Source organism: Mugil cephalus, chromosome 15 (assembly GCF_022458985.1).
Source record: "Mugil cephalus isolate CIBA_MC_2020 chromosome 15, CIBA_Mcephalus_1.1, whole genome shotgun sequence".
NCBI classification, from domain to species: domain Eukaryota; kingdom Metazoa; phylum Chordata; class Actinopteri; order Mugiliformes; family Mugilidae; genus Mugil; species Mugil cephalus.
The window spans coordinates 14,484,173-14,499,011 of NC_061784.1; the positions used below are offsets into that span (position 1 = coordinate 14,484,173).

The 14,839-nt window shown below is 42.3% G+C and overlaps 1 protein-coding gene across 1 annotated transcript; it reads left to right on the plus strand.

Annotated features, from left to right (window-relative positions):
- Nucleotides 1-219: 219 nt before the first annotated feature.
- On the plus strand, nucleotides 220-12,115 carry LOC125021152 (lissencephaly-1 homolog B-like). Its single transcript, XM_047607068.1, has 11 exons — nucleotides 220-381; nucleotides 5,215-5,508; nucleotides 6,675-6,759; nucleotides 6,869-6,943; nucleotides 7,194-7,400; nucleotides 8,401-8,569; nucleotides 8,843-8,945; nucleotides 9,047-9,275; nucleotides 10,346-10,447; nucleotides 10,528-10,684; nucleotides 10,774-12,115. Exons 2-11 carry the CDS (start codon nucleotides 5,477-5,479, stop codon nucleotides 10,845-10,847), a joined length of 1,233 nt encoding a protein of 410 aa, XP_047463024.1. The 5' UTR covers nucleotides 220-381; nucleotides 5,215-5,476; the 3' UTR covers nucleotides 10,848-12,115.
- Nucleotides 12,116-14,839: the final 2,724 nt, after the last annotated feature.

Sequence of the window (14,839 nt, forward strand, 5' to 3'; positions counted from 1 at the left end):
AGTTTCCAGAGATTTATTCATTGTTTTTATGATGGTTTATTATTACATTAATTTCTTCCGTCCGTCCTCCTGTTGTCCACATGGCTACGGTTATAAATGTCCACATTAAAACTCGGCGGCGGCGGAAAATAATAAACAAATTTATATTTATAGGGCAATTTTCCTTTAATTGCTAGAGCGTGCGGCGTGCATGTTGCGCGCCACCGCCCATCTGTACGTGCACGCTCCCGATATCCAATCGCGACCGTTAGCTGGGGCGAATGCGGAGAAAAATCTGACCGGGTGATGTAAAGAAAAGTCACAATACCACATCTAAAGCACCGGTTCCCTTCGCATGCTTTGACCAGTCAAGTGGATATGAGATTCGGCTTTAGTCAGCGGGTAAGTCGCTGTGTTTTACGTGTGTCTGTATTTTTGTTTTGGCACTTGGGAAGACTTGTTATTTTGACGACGAATTGCCTGCAGTGTCTGCGCTTTCCCGTTGATCTCAAAATGGCGGAGAGGCCGAAAGCTAAGCTAAGCTAAGCTAAGTGGTAAAGTTGGCATTATCAGGACCTTGGGCGAAGACAACGGACGTTAAAATAATCGCACGCCCATGTTATCAATCTACACTAATCGCAGCTTTGAATTTAAAACGAAATCCTTGCTTTTCGGCCAATGTATGATTGATGTGGAGGCACTTGTTGTGAACCCTGGCTGGACATTTGGCTAACGTTAGGTACGCCTATTTATGGAAGTTAACTGAAGATGGGCTAGCGTGCTATGTTAGCCGACTAAAGCTAACTTATGCTGCGAGCTTGTTGCCATATTTTTCCACATTCGTGTGCAAGTCTTCTGCCATCGCTTCAACTTGCATTCGTTGTGTGAATCGTATACTGTTTGTATGTAATGCTACGAGAATTCGGTTAAACCAGTGTTGTTCTTGGAGCAGCTAGTAGCATTATAACATCAATATAACTTAGGTTACATATCAATTTCCCCTATAAATGCATCATCCGTCTTATTTTTCCCTTGTGTGTTTTGGTAAGGTGGCGGTGCGGTGGTAGATCCAGTGTGTTCAGCCTGACAGCTCCGGTTACCGTGCTAAGCTAACGTTAGCTGGAAAGGGCGTTGCTGAGCCATTGCTGCAACTTTGCCCTTGTGGCCACAGAAGACTAGAAAGACGTCATCCGAGCCCAATATTTTATTTTTTATTTTTCACGAAACAATAAGCGTGTAAGTGGCAGATTGTGCCTGTTTTCATGCGTACTGCAAGATCGGTTCGAGGAATTAAGATTCGGGTGGAGAGAGAAAATGATCAACACGAAAATGTGACAATAGAGATTTCAGTTTCACAAACTGTCCTCTGTACTGTATTTCACTAATTAAATGCTTACATATTCCCCTCTGCTGTTGCAAAACATTGAATGTGAAGGTCCACCAGAATAGACTTCCAGTCTTTCTTTCTGCAAGATGTTTCATGTTATAACTTTCTCATGAGTCCAGCATCAAAGGACTAAAGATGGAAATCAAAGCTGTGTTATGTTTTATGATTCTGTCAGGGCCCGTCACATTGGCACCTATGACTACAGACATTGATAAGACGTGTTGTGAGTCTTGTTAACTGTTGAATTCAATTTATTTGACTAAAATTAAATCTGACAAGGCCCCATTGATCAAAGAATTGTAATGAAGTATGATTGTAAGTTTAATCCAACAGTGGTTTGTCATGATGTTTGATTTGTGAGCAAATATTTCATTCTGGGTTAGACTGTTCTGGCACCAGGGACTTGTTTGGCCTGAAGGGCAACCATAAGGAGGGGCAATGATGAGTACAAGTGTATGAGTGCATGATTCCAGGAAGCTTGATGTCCAGTCGCAATTAATGGCTTTAGATGGTTTGATTTCATTGTCTTGTTTGGTTTATATTGCTTATGCTCGTTGCATCCTCAGGCTCTACCGGTATATTGAAACTGACATGTTTTCAATTTTTACTACGTGTAGAATCATTTCTTTTTATTGATCATTTAAGTAAATAATCAAGAATGACTTAGTTTTTTTTTTAGTTTTATACTCACTGTGATCTGATCTTTTAAACTGTGATGCACCTTGTTTTTTCTTTTTCATTTATAGGACTAATGATTGATAATTATTAGTACATTTTATGTGCATTTATGGTACCTTTACAAAAGCTCATTGCTTGTGCAGTTAAAATATCTAAAGGTATTTATTTTAACATCATTTGAAACAAGGGAAGCAGCTTTTCATAGTTGACAAACATGGTCCACAATCAAATGTGAGACCCAGTAGATACAGAAAAATTGTGATCAGCGCATATAATCATTGCACGATTAAATGCACAGAACGATTTCTGCATAGTTTTGGAGAATTATGAAATTAAATGATGATGTGAGTGAGATAAAATCTGTCACACATGTACATTTTTCTTCTTTCAGTAAATATAAATCTGCGTTTGAGTCAAAAACATGAGAAAGGTAGCGATGCAAAACTAATGTCTATACAGCCTAGTATTGTATGTCTTGATGAGCAGAGGAGTAGTGATGTAGTTGTCGTGGTTATGTGTGGCTGCAGAGAGATAGGAGGCTGTTTCATCTTCTAGTGACGTCTGTCGTCTTCACTGGCAGCTAAAGAAATTACAACCATCACACTTCTATGGCCTCACTGATCACCCCATGTATACGTGTAACTATTCACATTTGATAGAAGATTGTTTGTCCAGCCATGATGCAGCATTATTTCTTGAAAAAAAATAAAATAAATAAATGAAATGAAGATGGTCACTATATGAATCCACAGAAAGTCAATCACATGAAGTAATCGCCCTGCTGAGCATCACTGGCTATTTGTTTGTATTAACAACTAGACACACAATTGCCCACTTACAACTATGAATTCGTTACAGCATCTCATCTTCATGTGACAAACCTCATAAACTGTTAAACTGGATCCTTAGTTGCAGTTTCATCGTCAGTCTTTGTCCTTAATTGACCACTGAACATGCACATAAATGGCGGCTCCTATGACAGTTATTTCCACCGATTCCTACTCACTTGTTGTTTTACTGCGTATAGATTTTCTAATTCAAACACAGAAATTGAACAGTGTATTAAATAATGTATTAAAGAAAAAGGAGAACAGAAAATTGTCTGTTCCCGTTGTTTCTGCCTGGTCATGATGTCAGGATGAACAAATATCAAAATGAAGTCCCTGATATTGCAACAGATTTTCATTGCAAGTAGGTCATATGTTTATGGATGATATATTTTTGAAAAATAGTTTGGCATTAGGAACAATTCGAGAAAAAAAATATGAATAACTTAAAACTGTGCTGTGGTGGTTTGAATGTATGAAAACTACTTTAGTCTGGTGGTTGTTTAAGCGCAGACTTTCTTGAACTGTCTTACTGAAATAGTTGTTATGTTGTACTTATGAATTTATAATGCAACCTTCATTTTTTTATCGAAGTTAAGGCTCAAAAAGATTCTTTTTCATTTTCAGCTGTGTATTATTTTTCACAGTTATGTGTACGGTTTCAGAAATGTCAGAAGGGAATGATGGTTGTCCACTTTTCCTTGAATGTATTGTATGGATTTACAGTCCAAAATCCAAAAGATATTCCATTTATAGGATTAAAATAGAAAAAAGAAACAAGTCCCTGCAGTGTTAACTAATAAAGGACTTAAATACTAATCAGAAGCTGGACTGTCGTCTCTCAAAGCCAAACTCCTGACCACTTAATCTGAAAAGTTGTCAAAAGGCATATGTTGTAGGGTTGAAGTATGACTGACCAGAGGTGTGTCTGTCCACACATTTAGAGATGCATATTGTTGTAGCTTTTTGGCTTTTCCCTTATTTTGAGTAACCTTATACCGAAGAGGTTTTAAACAAATACCCTCTGCATTATTTCTGTTTGATAAGCCTTATTCATAGACAGGACCTTGACCTCTTTTTCTTTATTTACGACCGTCAACGTGTTCCCTCAGTTCAGCACCGAGTGATAACCAAAAGGACTCTGGCAAAACTCGCAAACACCTTTTTAGGGATTGAAACCAGACCTCAACCTGTCACTTGTGTATTTAGCTTTTCTTGTCGCTGTGGAAAGTTGTGTGAAAGTCCTTGTCCCTGTTGAGTGTTTTTGTTTTCGCTGTGGTTGCCACACTCTCCTCTGTAAGCGAATGATAATCTGTAAAGTAGATGTGTAGAGAAGCTGTTGTTATAACTGGTTTTCAGTGGAACATTATATACCGTTTATTTTTATTTTTAACGGCCTGTTCTGTGAAGAACAATGCACCAGACAAGGGCAGCATGCTGTTGGAAGTCCTCTCCCCGTGTCTGGAGTTAATCCTGTTAGTTACCGTCCAGTCCCCCCCCCCCCCCGTTTTTTTTTTTTTTTTTTACATCGCACAGTCAGCTATAAGGAGGACTTGTGGTCTCTATCACTTAGAAGCACACACATACAGACTCTAGCTTGTCTGGTCGAGCCACTAAGCAGCTTAGTGCCATTGTGGCCCCAGGTGCCGTCATGTTGAAGCTCAAGAAGTAGATTCTAGTCTTATTAGCTTCCAATCACAGCGAGGTGTGTTTTGATTTTTCAGTCTTTCTTGTTTATCTTTGGTCTGTGCTGAACCCAAAATTAGATTAAAACTATGAAGAAAATAAGGGGTCACAATGAAAGCCAGGATTTCTCCGAGTCATCGCGTCTTTGATTAGATAATTGGTACAAAGTCAAACAGGTAATATCAGCGAAATTATCTGATCTTGACCTGCCTTTTGAAATTGATGTTGTGCAATATTCAGAGCTTCAGCTGAAGTGGACAGAAGATAGGGAGCTGCTTGTCTGATTATGAATTGCAAGAACACTATTTTTTCCTCATGGTGTATAGTAATTAATGTGTGGGCAGAAGTGATGGGTCCAGAAATGCTTGCATAAGTACATAAATAAACAGGAAGATGACAAAGAACTCCAAGGATGTAATTTTTCTTTTCACCTCCCAGACTTTATCTATTTAACTTCCTTGCTTCTCTCTATAATTCACACAAACCTCATAAAAATCTAACCATAAATCCTCTTTAATACGTTCACCAAAGAAGATGTTTTTCAGTTAATTCTTCTTAAATGCCAGAATATATGTGTACATATATATATTTTTTTTACCTGCTATGAATGTGCATATTTTTAACCCACTTCTTTCTCTCTTCTCGTCTCTTTATCAGGTTATGGGCTCGTCTGATTTGTGAATGAGATTCCGGCCGCTGCGAACACTCGCGGATCCTCGTCCTGACATTTGGCTGACAGCTGTATCTACACGTCGCCTCTCTTCTGCGTGGCGCTCTTTTTTTGCCGCCGCTGAAGGGCTAAACATCACCGAGGGATCGGACGCCTCCGTGCCGCACACGCTTCCCAGCCCGACTCCCCCCTCCCCCCCCGCCGTCACCTCATCCTCACCTCCCCGAGAGGGAGAGAACAGCAGCCGCCATGGTGCTGTCACAGAGACAAAGAGATGAACTGTGAGTGCCCTGATATAAACATGGGAATCCAGATTCATTACACATGCAAACAAGAATAGACCTGTAGACTTAACGCGCCCGGGGCTTATATGGAGAGAAGTGTTTGCATTAAAGTGTGTTTACATGCAGGGTTGAGCTGCAAAACCTCGAAGTTTGTCCACAAGAACAGATACGCATCACGTATTTATAAGTCATGCAGAAGATGTTTATGCGGATGTTATGAGAAAGGAAAAGTGCATTCCTTTACAAGACTGTGTAATCAGCCACGAGATGTGAGCGTCAAGGTGCTTCACTTGATAGCTACTTAGTGAATATTTCATAACCCACATGACAGGGGCAAAAGGAGTGAGGGGGATGGGTAAGGAAAGGGCAACTTAACAAAGTGATGGCTGGTTAAAGTGAGCAGCTTTGTTCTGATCATACGGCACAAACCCCACTCCAAAATACCCACAAGTTCAAATAGCACATTTCTAATCATATCATGGTTTTATTACCTTTGTCTGACTAGAGAATCAGGCCTGTTTGTGTCCTGATGACTTGAAAAAAAGGTTTTTAATTTTGATGAATGTGTGGAAATCCTGCAGCCTGCGTTGTCCTAATATTTAAAGAGTCTATAACCGACAGTTCAGTATTAGGGTTACAATTATCAAAGTAGCCCTAAAGCTGAATCCTAAATTTAGCGCCGTTACTCATGAAATATTCACCCTTCATCTCATAAAAGAAGCTGTTCGGCTCATTTATATAACCGTGTGTGTGTGTGAGAGTTTGAGGTTGGTGATTCCATGTGCTGGTGGTTTGCGTCGCCGTCCACATCCAGCGACTCTCTTTGTGGCGAGTCTTTGGTTTCCATAGCAGCACAAAACACAGCTTTCCATTGATTCGGCCCTTACGTTTTTGTTTTCGTCAATGAAGGGTTATGATTTCTCTTGGCACTTGCTCATATTGACTGACATTTTAAGGTGGAACTGTGAAACTCGAGGCCCCTTGCGCCCATCTGTTAGACAGGGTGTGGCCTCCCCTATTTTAAGGAGGAACGAGCATTTCTGTTAAGGTGGAGCATATATGTTTATCATTACTTCGTCCTCATCTTATGAGTTTATGAAATAATCACGACATTTCACCACTGTCAATTGTCTTAATTTAATTTTATTTCATTTTTTACCCAGAAACCGAGCTATAGCTGACTATCTTCGTTCCAATGGTTATGAGGAAGCCTATTCCACCTTCAAGAAAGAAGCAGAGTTAGATATGGTAAGGAGAAACAGATGCACAAAAATGATGCATCACAAATAACAAACCTTTTTTGCAAAGAGGAGTGAGGAACCTTTTCTCAGTGTCTGTGTCTTTTCTTTGGTCACAGAATGAAGAGGTAGATAAGAAGTATGCAGGGCTTTTGGAAAAGAAATGGACCTCAGTTATCAGATTACAGAAGAAGGTAAGTTGTGTCAACATGCTTCCTGATAGAATCAGATTTTTTGTATGATATAAGCTGTATATTGCACAGAATAATCATAGTGGTGTCCACGTACAACGTGAAAGCTCATTCTTATCTAACTAGAAATAAAAATGTTAACCTAAAAGAAGTTTTATTTTAGCAGGTTTTCACTTTTTACTATTATTATTTTTATTATTTTGTATTTGAATAACTAACTTTGACTCCTCTGGTCCTCGGTTTGCGGCTTCAGGTGATGGAGTTGGAGTCGAAGTTGAACGAGGCGAAGGAGGAGATGACGCATGGAGGACCCGTGGGTCAGAAGAGAGACCCCAAGGAGTGGATCCCCCGTCCACCAGAGAGATACGCCCTGAGTGGGCACCGTGCTCCAGTCACGCGTGTCATATTCCATCCTGTGTTTTCTGTCATGGTCACGGCCTCAGAGGATGCTACCATCAAGGTGTGTCTGCGTTTCTGAACATCGTGCATCTTATATTTATCCAGATTGTCTCGAGATGCTTTCGCTCTTCCAGAGCATCTTAGCATTAAAGCAATGGTGGCTCAATGAAAAGCTCAAAACAAGAAGAAATGGGATCGTGTGGGAGAACCAGCCTGCTTGAGGTCGACTGGGCAGAGAGAAGCAGATAAATTGCATCCAGATAAAGCAGATAGAGATGAAACGAGCAACATGTAATAGCAGCATCACAGAGATAAATTAACTTTTTCATCACAGGCTCCCATGTGTGCTGCTGGTTGATGCTCTTTTCTCATGTGGATGTACTTTAGTTTAATATCATTTTGTGTGTCTCTTAAGAAGAATATTAAACCACAGTGTTGACTGTGTGCTGCAGCATTTTATAAGCAACATCAAGGAGCGTTGCAGCACAGCACAGCGTAGCCTCTGCAGCTCTGACCCTTTAGATCAAAGCTGTACTGCGGATCTGAGGACGCTCTCTCTCTTTTTTTTTTTTTTTATCCTTGGTGCTTCTGCTCCAACACCCCCTTCCTCCTCCTCCTCCATTTATTCCCCTCCCTCCCTCCCTGCCGCTCTTCCTCTCTTCCTCACTCTTTCTTTTTTCTGCTTTGTCACTGCTCATCTATGTGGAGATGGGCCGATGCTCGTGTTGTCAGAGGCAACACTCCCAGAGCACAGCACCTTGGAAAAAAATTCTAATCGGGTTTCTCATTCGGCCCGTTTGTTTCAAGACGTTTTTATTGATTAAACAACTAAACAATTTCGGCACATTGTTTAGTTTTCATTCGTTTGGAATCAGTGGCAAAGAGTTGGTCAATTTTCAGACTTAATATTTGAATTCAGTGTGAAAACCTGTTGTGTGTCGTGGATCCCTGCTCCTACAAATTGATGACAGTTTAACTGGTGGAGTTGGCATCTATTATCTGTGTGTGTTTATTAATTGGAGACTAAATTGTGAAAAATGACACGTGTCTGTGTTCGTCAGGTGTGGGACTACGAGGCAGGAGACTTTGAGCGAACCCTCAAAGGTCACACGGACTCTGTGCAGGACATCTCCTTCGACCAGACGGGAAAGCTGCTGGCTTCATGTTCAGCCGACATGAGCATCAAACTCTGGGACTTCCAGGGGTTTGAGTGCATCCGAACAATGCATGGTGAGACATGTTTACAGAAATAACAGTGGATAAAGTGCAGGTGTGTCTAAAACACAAACATAACCGTTGCTATATACAAGCGGATATATAAATAGAACAATTTTCTGAAGCATGTTGTTTAAATATAGATGGGTTTCTGACTGTTGTGTTTGTACATCACCAATAAGACGACCTGTATGACTGAGTGTAGCTACAATTCCATTATATTCTAGTATCTGAAATGTGTCTGGATACGTGTTGACACACAACTAATCTCTTGACTGTGTCGTCCAGGCCACGATCACAATGTGTCGTCTGTAGCCATCATGCCAAACGGTGACCACATAGTGTCTGCCTCCAGAGACAAGACCATGAAGATGTGGGAGGTGGCTACTGGGTAAGTGGAGGGACACTCATGTTTGGACTCAGGCTCTGGTGTTTTCTACATATGCAATTTTCAAACTTTTCCGTGTTAACGTGAGCTGTTTCTCTCTTCAGGTACTGTGTGAAGACATTTACTGGCCACAGGGAGTGGGTGAGGATGGTGCGTCCCAATCAGGACGGCTCGTTGATCGCCAGCTGCTCCAATGACCAGACGGTGCGTGTCTGGGTGGTCGCCTCGAAAGAGTGTAAAGCTGAGCTGCGGGAACATGAACATGTGGTAGAGTGTATCGCCTGGGCCCCTGACAGCGCTCACCCCACCATCCTGGAGGCCACAGGCTCAGAGGTAAATACGGCCGCTGTAGGATCTGATATTTACCCATTTACCCAGCTGCAGAGTGTCACAAGCTGTGTGTCCATTACAGCTTTTTGCGAAATGAAAGACATATTTCTGAAATTTCCTTTGAAAGGTGTTTCGAGAATGAGCTGTAACTTTCGTAAAGTCAAAAAAAATCATCTCTGGTGATGGGGAATTGCGAAAAAAGTGTTCTATTCTGCGATAAAGTTTTATGTTAGTACGTCTGAAAAACCATCTCAGGAGAGATATTTGAGAGTTTTTTCAAATTATTTTTATTGCAAAATTTAAATTTTGCGCATATCTAGGGGTAATGGAAATGCAGCAACTATTGTCTATTTTGTGCCTGATTAGAAAGATTTTTATTGAAAATTGTTTCCTGAAGTGAATTGATGATTTGCTGAGAACACAACATGACAGAGGCATTTACGTATATCTTCATGTTGTGCATCCATGTTCATAGCTGAGTGTGCAGACATGCTAAGCTAACTGTGTGAGGCTGTGAATACCTCGCAGTACACAGAGAACTGCATGTGGATGTGCAGCATCTGTACACAAGAAACGAGATTCTGGTACCGGTTATGTACGATGGAGCTTTAGTTGCTTGTTTCTGTAGAGAGCAAAGACAAAATGTGCAGTGGGTTTTAAGCTCTTCACCGAATGTGAACTATCCGATCTTTTCAAGCTACAGTTTTGCTTCTGTTAGTCGGGACAATAGATGAAAAGTCTTCATCTGATCATCCAGTATCTGGATGTCTTCTGGCTAAAGAGAAAGCTCTGAAACATTCAGTGTTGCCCCCAGAGGCTGAGTCATCAGACAGTGACGCTACTGAACATGCTGATGTTCAACAGATGACGTGGTTGCTGCTGTAGCCTAGTATGTTGGCACGCTCATTTATTAATGACTGGCTGATGAGGTCCTTAACGACTTTATCCTAACTAGAGTTATTCTGCCGCTGTGGCTGTGAGTTGTTGCTTCACATCCAAGAAATCATCCGTTTCATGACAGACTTGGCTCGTCGCTCCATTTGTCACATCCTCCTCACGTCCCTGTTTTTCAGAGTAAGAAGAGTGGAAAACCTGGCCCCTTCCTCCTCTCTGGCTCCAGAGATAAAACAATTAAGATGTGGGACGTCAGCATTGGGATCTGCCTTATGACTCTGGTGAGTGTTATAAATGACGGTCTCCGTGTTGCTTGCGTATGAGTGAGGGGTGTGGTGACTGACCGGCCCTGTGGTTTTAGGTGGGACATGACAACTGGGTGCGTGGGGTATTGTTTCATCCTGGAGGAAGGTTCATAGTGAGCTGTGCCGATGACAAAACCATCAGGATCTGGGACTACAAGAACAAACGCTGCATGAAGACCTTGAGTGCCCATGAACACTTTGTTACCTCTCTGGGTGAGGCGCTGTTAAATTCATTCAGATTATTTTTTTTTTCTCTTTCTGGTGAACTTGTCCCTTTTAACAGATGATTTCCTCTCTCGTAGATTTCCACAAGACGGCTCCCTACGTGGTGACGGGCAGTGTCGACCAGACAGTCAAAGTCTGGGAGTGTCGCTGAGACTCCATCTCTTGCCCCCGTCTGCCCACCCGGTCCCAACTCCAAAAAGCAGCCCTAAAGCCCCACCCTCCCTCCTCCCTCCCCCTCCATTTCCTCTCCCCAGCCCCTCACCTCCTCGCACTCCAAACCATAGTTGACCAAGGCGCTTTATCTCCCCCTCGTCCCTTCTCCTCGCTCCCCTCTCCTTACCTCCTCCCCCTACATTGGTCCAGCCCTATTAAGATGACTATTGTCCTTTTGTGTAAATTATTCTGGATGTAGGGTACGCTTAATAAATGTCACGCAATCTCTGACACATAAACACACTCAAAAGAGATGAGAAGTATCCTTGCATGGTGAATCCAACGGAAAAAAAAAAAATATTCTCTACTGTTTAAATTTGCATACTGTCGTCATGACTTTCCCGTCGGGGTCAAAGGGTAAATATCTTTGTGTGCTGGCGCAGGCGGATTCTGGTTAACTGACAGTGCACGAAAAAAAAACGGCGCCCCCCTCGTCGAAGGGGGTTTAGGTTTTTGTTTAGTTTTGTTTAACTCCATGCCTCCGTGGTTGTGGTCTTTGTCGCCGCGTGGCTGGTGACGGGAGAAGGCGTGAGGAAAGTAAGAAAAGCGGAAGCTGTCCAGGAGGAGACGATGATGACGAGCTGACGAAAGGATGCAGCTCCCCAGTCGAATCACACGAGGATTTTTGTGGGCGAGCGCGGCGCTCGTGTGTGCGCGTGTATACGTTGCGTGTGTGTGTGTGTATTTGTACGTTACGACAGGAGAATCTCTCCGCCGTCTCCGATCTAACGGTCGGAGAAGAGAGAGGAGGCAAAGCTTCTCACCCACTGTGTTTCATTCATACAAGCTTCATCTCTTTTAACAAACTTTGCTTTTCTAGTAGACACTCACAGGACCTTAATGATCCATAAGCTGCTGAGAGCACAGGCACACGTCCCATAACTAAAGTGTGTTTTACAGAGGAAAAAAAGTCGGCTCACCATTTATGAGGTTTGTGTGTGTGTGCGTGCGCGCGCGTGCGTGCGTGTGTGTTTGTCGCCCCCAGAGAATCGCCCAGTGCCCTCTTCGCTCGCTATCTCTGCCTTGTTACCCCACTGAGGGCTCCCTCACACGGGATTTTCATTCTGCTTTCTGTGGTCTCTCACTGCTCTCTCTACACACACATACACTCACAAAATGCACATACACGCACAGTAAAAGTTGTGTATCAATATATCTGGATGTCATTGTTTGCAACATAATGAAATAAAATTCTGTAAATATAAAGGCCGTTTGTGTCCTTTTTGTTTTTTTTAGGGAAGGAGATTTACAGCCCTCAGCCTTTAGTCGTGAGCCTCATTCCCAAGTAATGTTAAATTTTACTTTTGTTAGGAGCACAGGTGTGAATGCAACACAATCAGGCCAGTTGTGTTGTGCTGCTCTTTGTCTTCTTTGCAGCAACATATGTTGGAAGTTTCCATGTGAACGTATAGGAGTCTCTTCTAATATCTAGTTATAATGAAGAAGCATTTAATTAGTTTTGACACAAGGGCTAATGGAAATTAGCATGTTGAGCCTTTTAATCATCGGTCACTTGGTTAAATTTTGTCGTCTCAAACACAGTCTGATAACTTTGTACTAGCATAGACGGTAACGTGTCACTTAGTAAACGTTACTCTAATCTGATCACTTTTTTTCCAGTAACGAGTAGTGCATTACTATTTCCAAACCAGTAATCAGATCAAAGTTACTTATCCAAGTCACTGTGCTTTACAATTTTTACCATTTTTCTGAGTAAAATTTTGAGTGGGAGTGACGTCGGTATGCGACAAGTCACATTTTCAGCACGAGTAACACCATGCAGGGACACAAACGCTGAAAATGCCACCACTATTTGAGTTTGTCTCAGCTAAAGAGGTTCCCTGTCCACTCTGTGCTGGGGACAAAGTCTGATTTAGCTTCAAAAACGTACTTTTAAAAGTTACTTTTTAAAGGAGTAATCACTAATACATAATCAGATTACTTATTCAAGGTAACTGTGGCAACACTGCGTTAGAGGCCGTCAGACTGAAGTGTTTGGAAAGAAATGGGTCACTAGACAGACACTGGGAAAAACTTCTGCTCTAGACACAAAATATTATTTATGTATAACTATCGGGCTCCGCTGCAAAGATGCTGGTCACCATTGCCTCGCGGCAGCTTTGTTCGTCCTCCATCCGAGCATTGGTCGTACACTGACTCACAACTGGTGGAGGAGAAACACCACTTGATTATATTTTTTGTAAAGAAACAAGGAGAAGGTGAGGATCCTGACATTTATTCCTCAGGTGCAGCTCAGTTAGTCACACCGCACGCAGACCGCAGAGGCGAGGACTTCATGAGGCAGCAGGGACGGTTCGAGCCCCCTTATCAATTATGTACGCTACCCTCGGCCTACGTCTGCGTTCACGCGCACGCCTCCTCGCTCACCCACGCGCCAATTAATCTTTCTCTGCGCTCTGTGGTATCTTGGCAACAGTTGCCAACGCACCTCGCCCCTGTCCTGCAGACCTGTGAGGGCAAAGGAGCACGGAGCAGGGGATGTAAAGTGCAAGGACGGATGTGGATGAGGAAGACGGACGTGATTACGGCACAAAGTTCATGTTGTAAAAAAAAAAAAAAAAAAAAAGAGGAAATGACAACATGTCGGACACAGGAGGGGGACACGTGCACAGATTTAATAGGGCTTTCTTAAAAGAAAAGAAAACACGTCTTAGTCTGAAACTCCTGTTTCTCAGATGAAGCACTGGAGTAGAAACATTGGCCTACATCTTCCTCCTCCTTCCTCCTTCCTCCTCCTCCTCCTCCTCCTCCTCTCTAAGGCCCTGTGCACGCTGAAGACATCCAAACGGTAGATAAAACACTCCTCATTTATATTGCTTCTAGGTCAACCATCTCCCTCTCTGACAAGACTGTTGATTCGCAGAGTGAAAGCAAAAGGATCTGCAGAGAGTTATAAACCGGCATCGACTCAAATAAGCCGGAGCAAATAAGGAGGCGCTGAGAGGATTCAAGGTGCTGCAGTATTGATTGTCTCAGGAGAGGAGCTGAACAATTGAATTCTGGCCTTCTTCTTCTTCACGAGTAGAGTCACTTGCATTGGCTGTGAAAAGTTGTAACGTTTCGAGTGCAGACAAGTGGCACAGACAGGTTAATATATGGGTTTGTGTGTCACCCCGGTGGAGCTTACATTCGTCTCAATATAGTTTACGTGACCAGCGTTTGTAATCCCTGCAAAGCCTGGGAGAGAGCGATGAGGAGGAGGAGGAGGAGGTCTGGAGCAGCTTCAGTCCAGCTACATCTAAAGGATGTGGCGCTCTCTAGTGGCAGCGTGAAGTGAGAGGCTCCTTCCCGGCCCCATAGGGACAAAATGAGACGCCTCCCCTGCACCGTGTACCAGTAAGCAGCAGCCACATGACAAGATAATAAACCTGAACATCTTGGTTTTTAAGAGAGGGGGCAGAGGTGAAGCGTGTGAGATCGTGTTTACACCAAGAAGTCTTTGCACAGGCTCTTCTCTCTCTTTTTTTTTTCAGTTTTCAGAAAATGTATGAAACTGATAATCATCATAATCAATTGAGGATAATAGTCATTCTCCAAGATGCTGAATGTGTCAGTTAAGATTATTATTATTATTAGAATAATTAGAAGAATTCTGACTTTGTTTTTGGAATTTTGACTATTAAAAAGTTTAGGCTTCGTATTACACATTTACACTGACTTGCCAAAACATTACATACACTACAGAGAGTACAAATTTACAGGATGTAACAGGGTTGTCAAACTGTTCTTTTAAACAGAATGCCGAAAACCTTCTTGAAGCTTTGCATAGATGCAATCATTTAAATGTCGCCCCTAATGATGTGGCAAGTGGGTGTATATAATGTAGAAATGTGCTCTTTGTAAAGTCTCCTGTGTTGCATCTCTTCCTCTTTGTCTATAGATCCACTAGTGATGCAGCACTTCTAACTG

Excerpts from the sequence above, each read along its gene's own strand:
- LOC125021152 (XM_047607068.1), top strand. The coding sequence starts at position 5,477 with ATGGTGCTGTCACAGAGACAAAGAGATGAACT. Across the intron at positions 10,448-10,527 it reads GGATCTGCCTTATGACTCTG|GTGGGACATGACAACTGGGT; the intron begins GTGAGTGTTATA and ends CTGTGGTTTTAG. Across the intron at positions 10,685-10,773 it reads ACACTTTGTTACCTCTCTGG|ATTTCCACAAGACGGCTCCC; the intron begins GTGAGGCGCTGT and ends CCTCTCTCGTAG.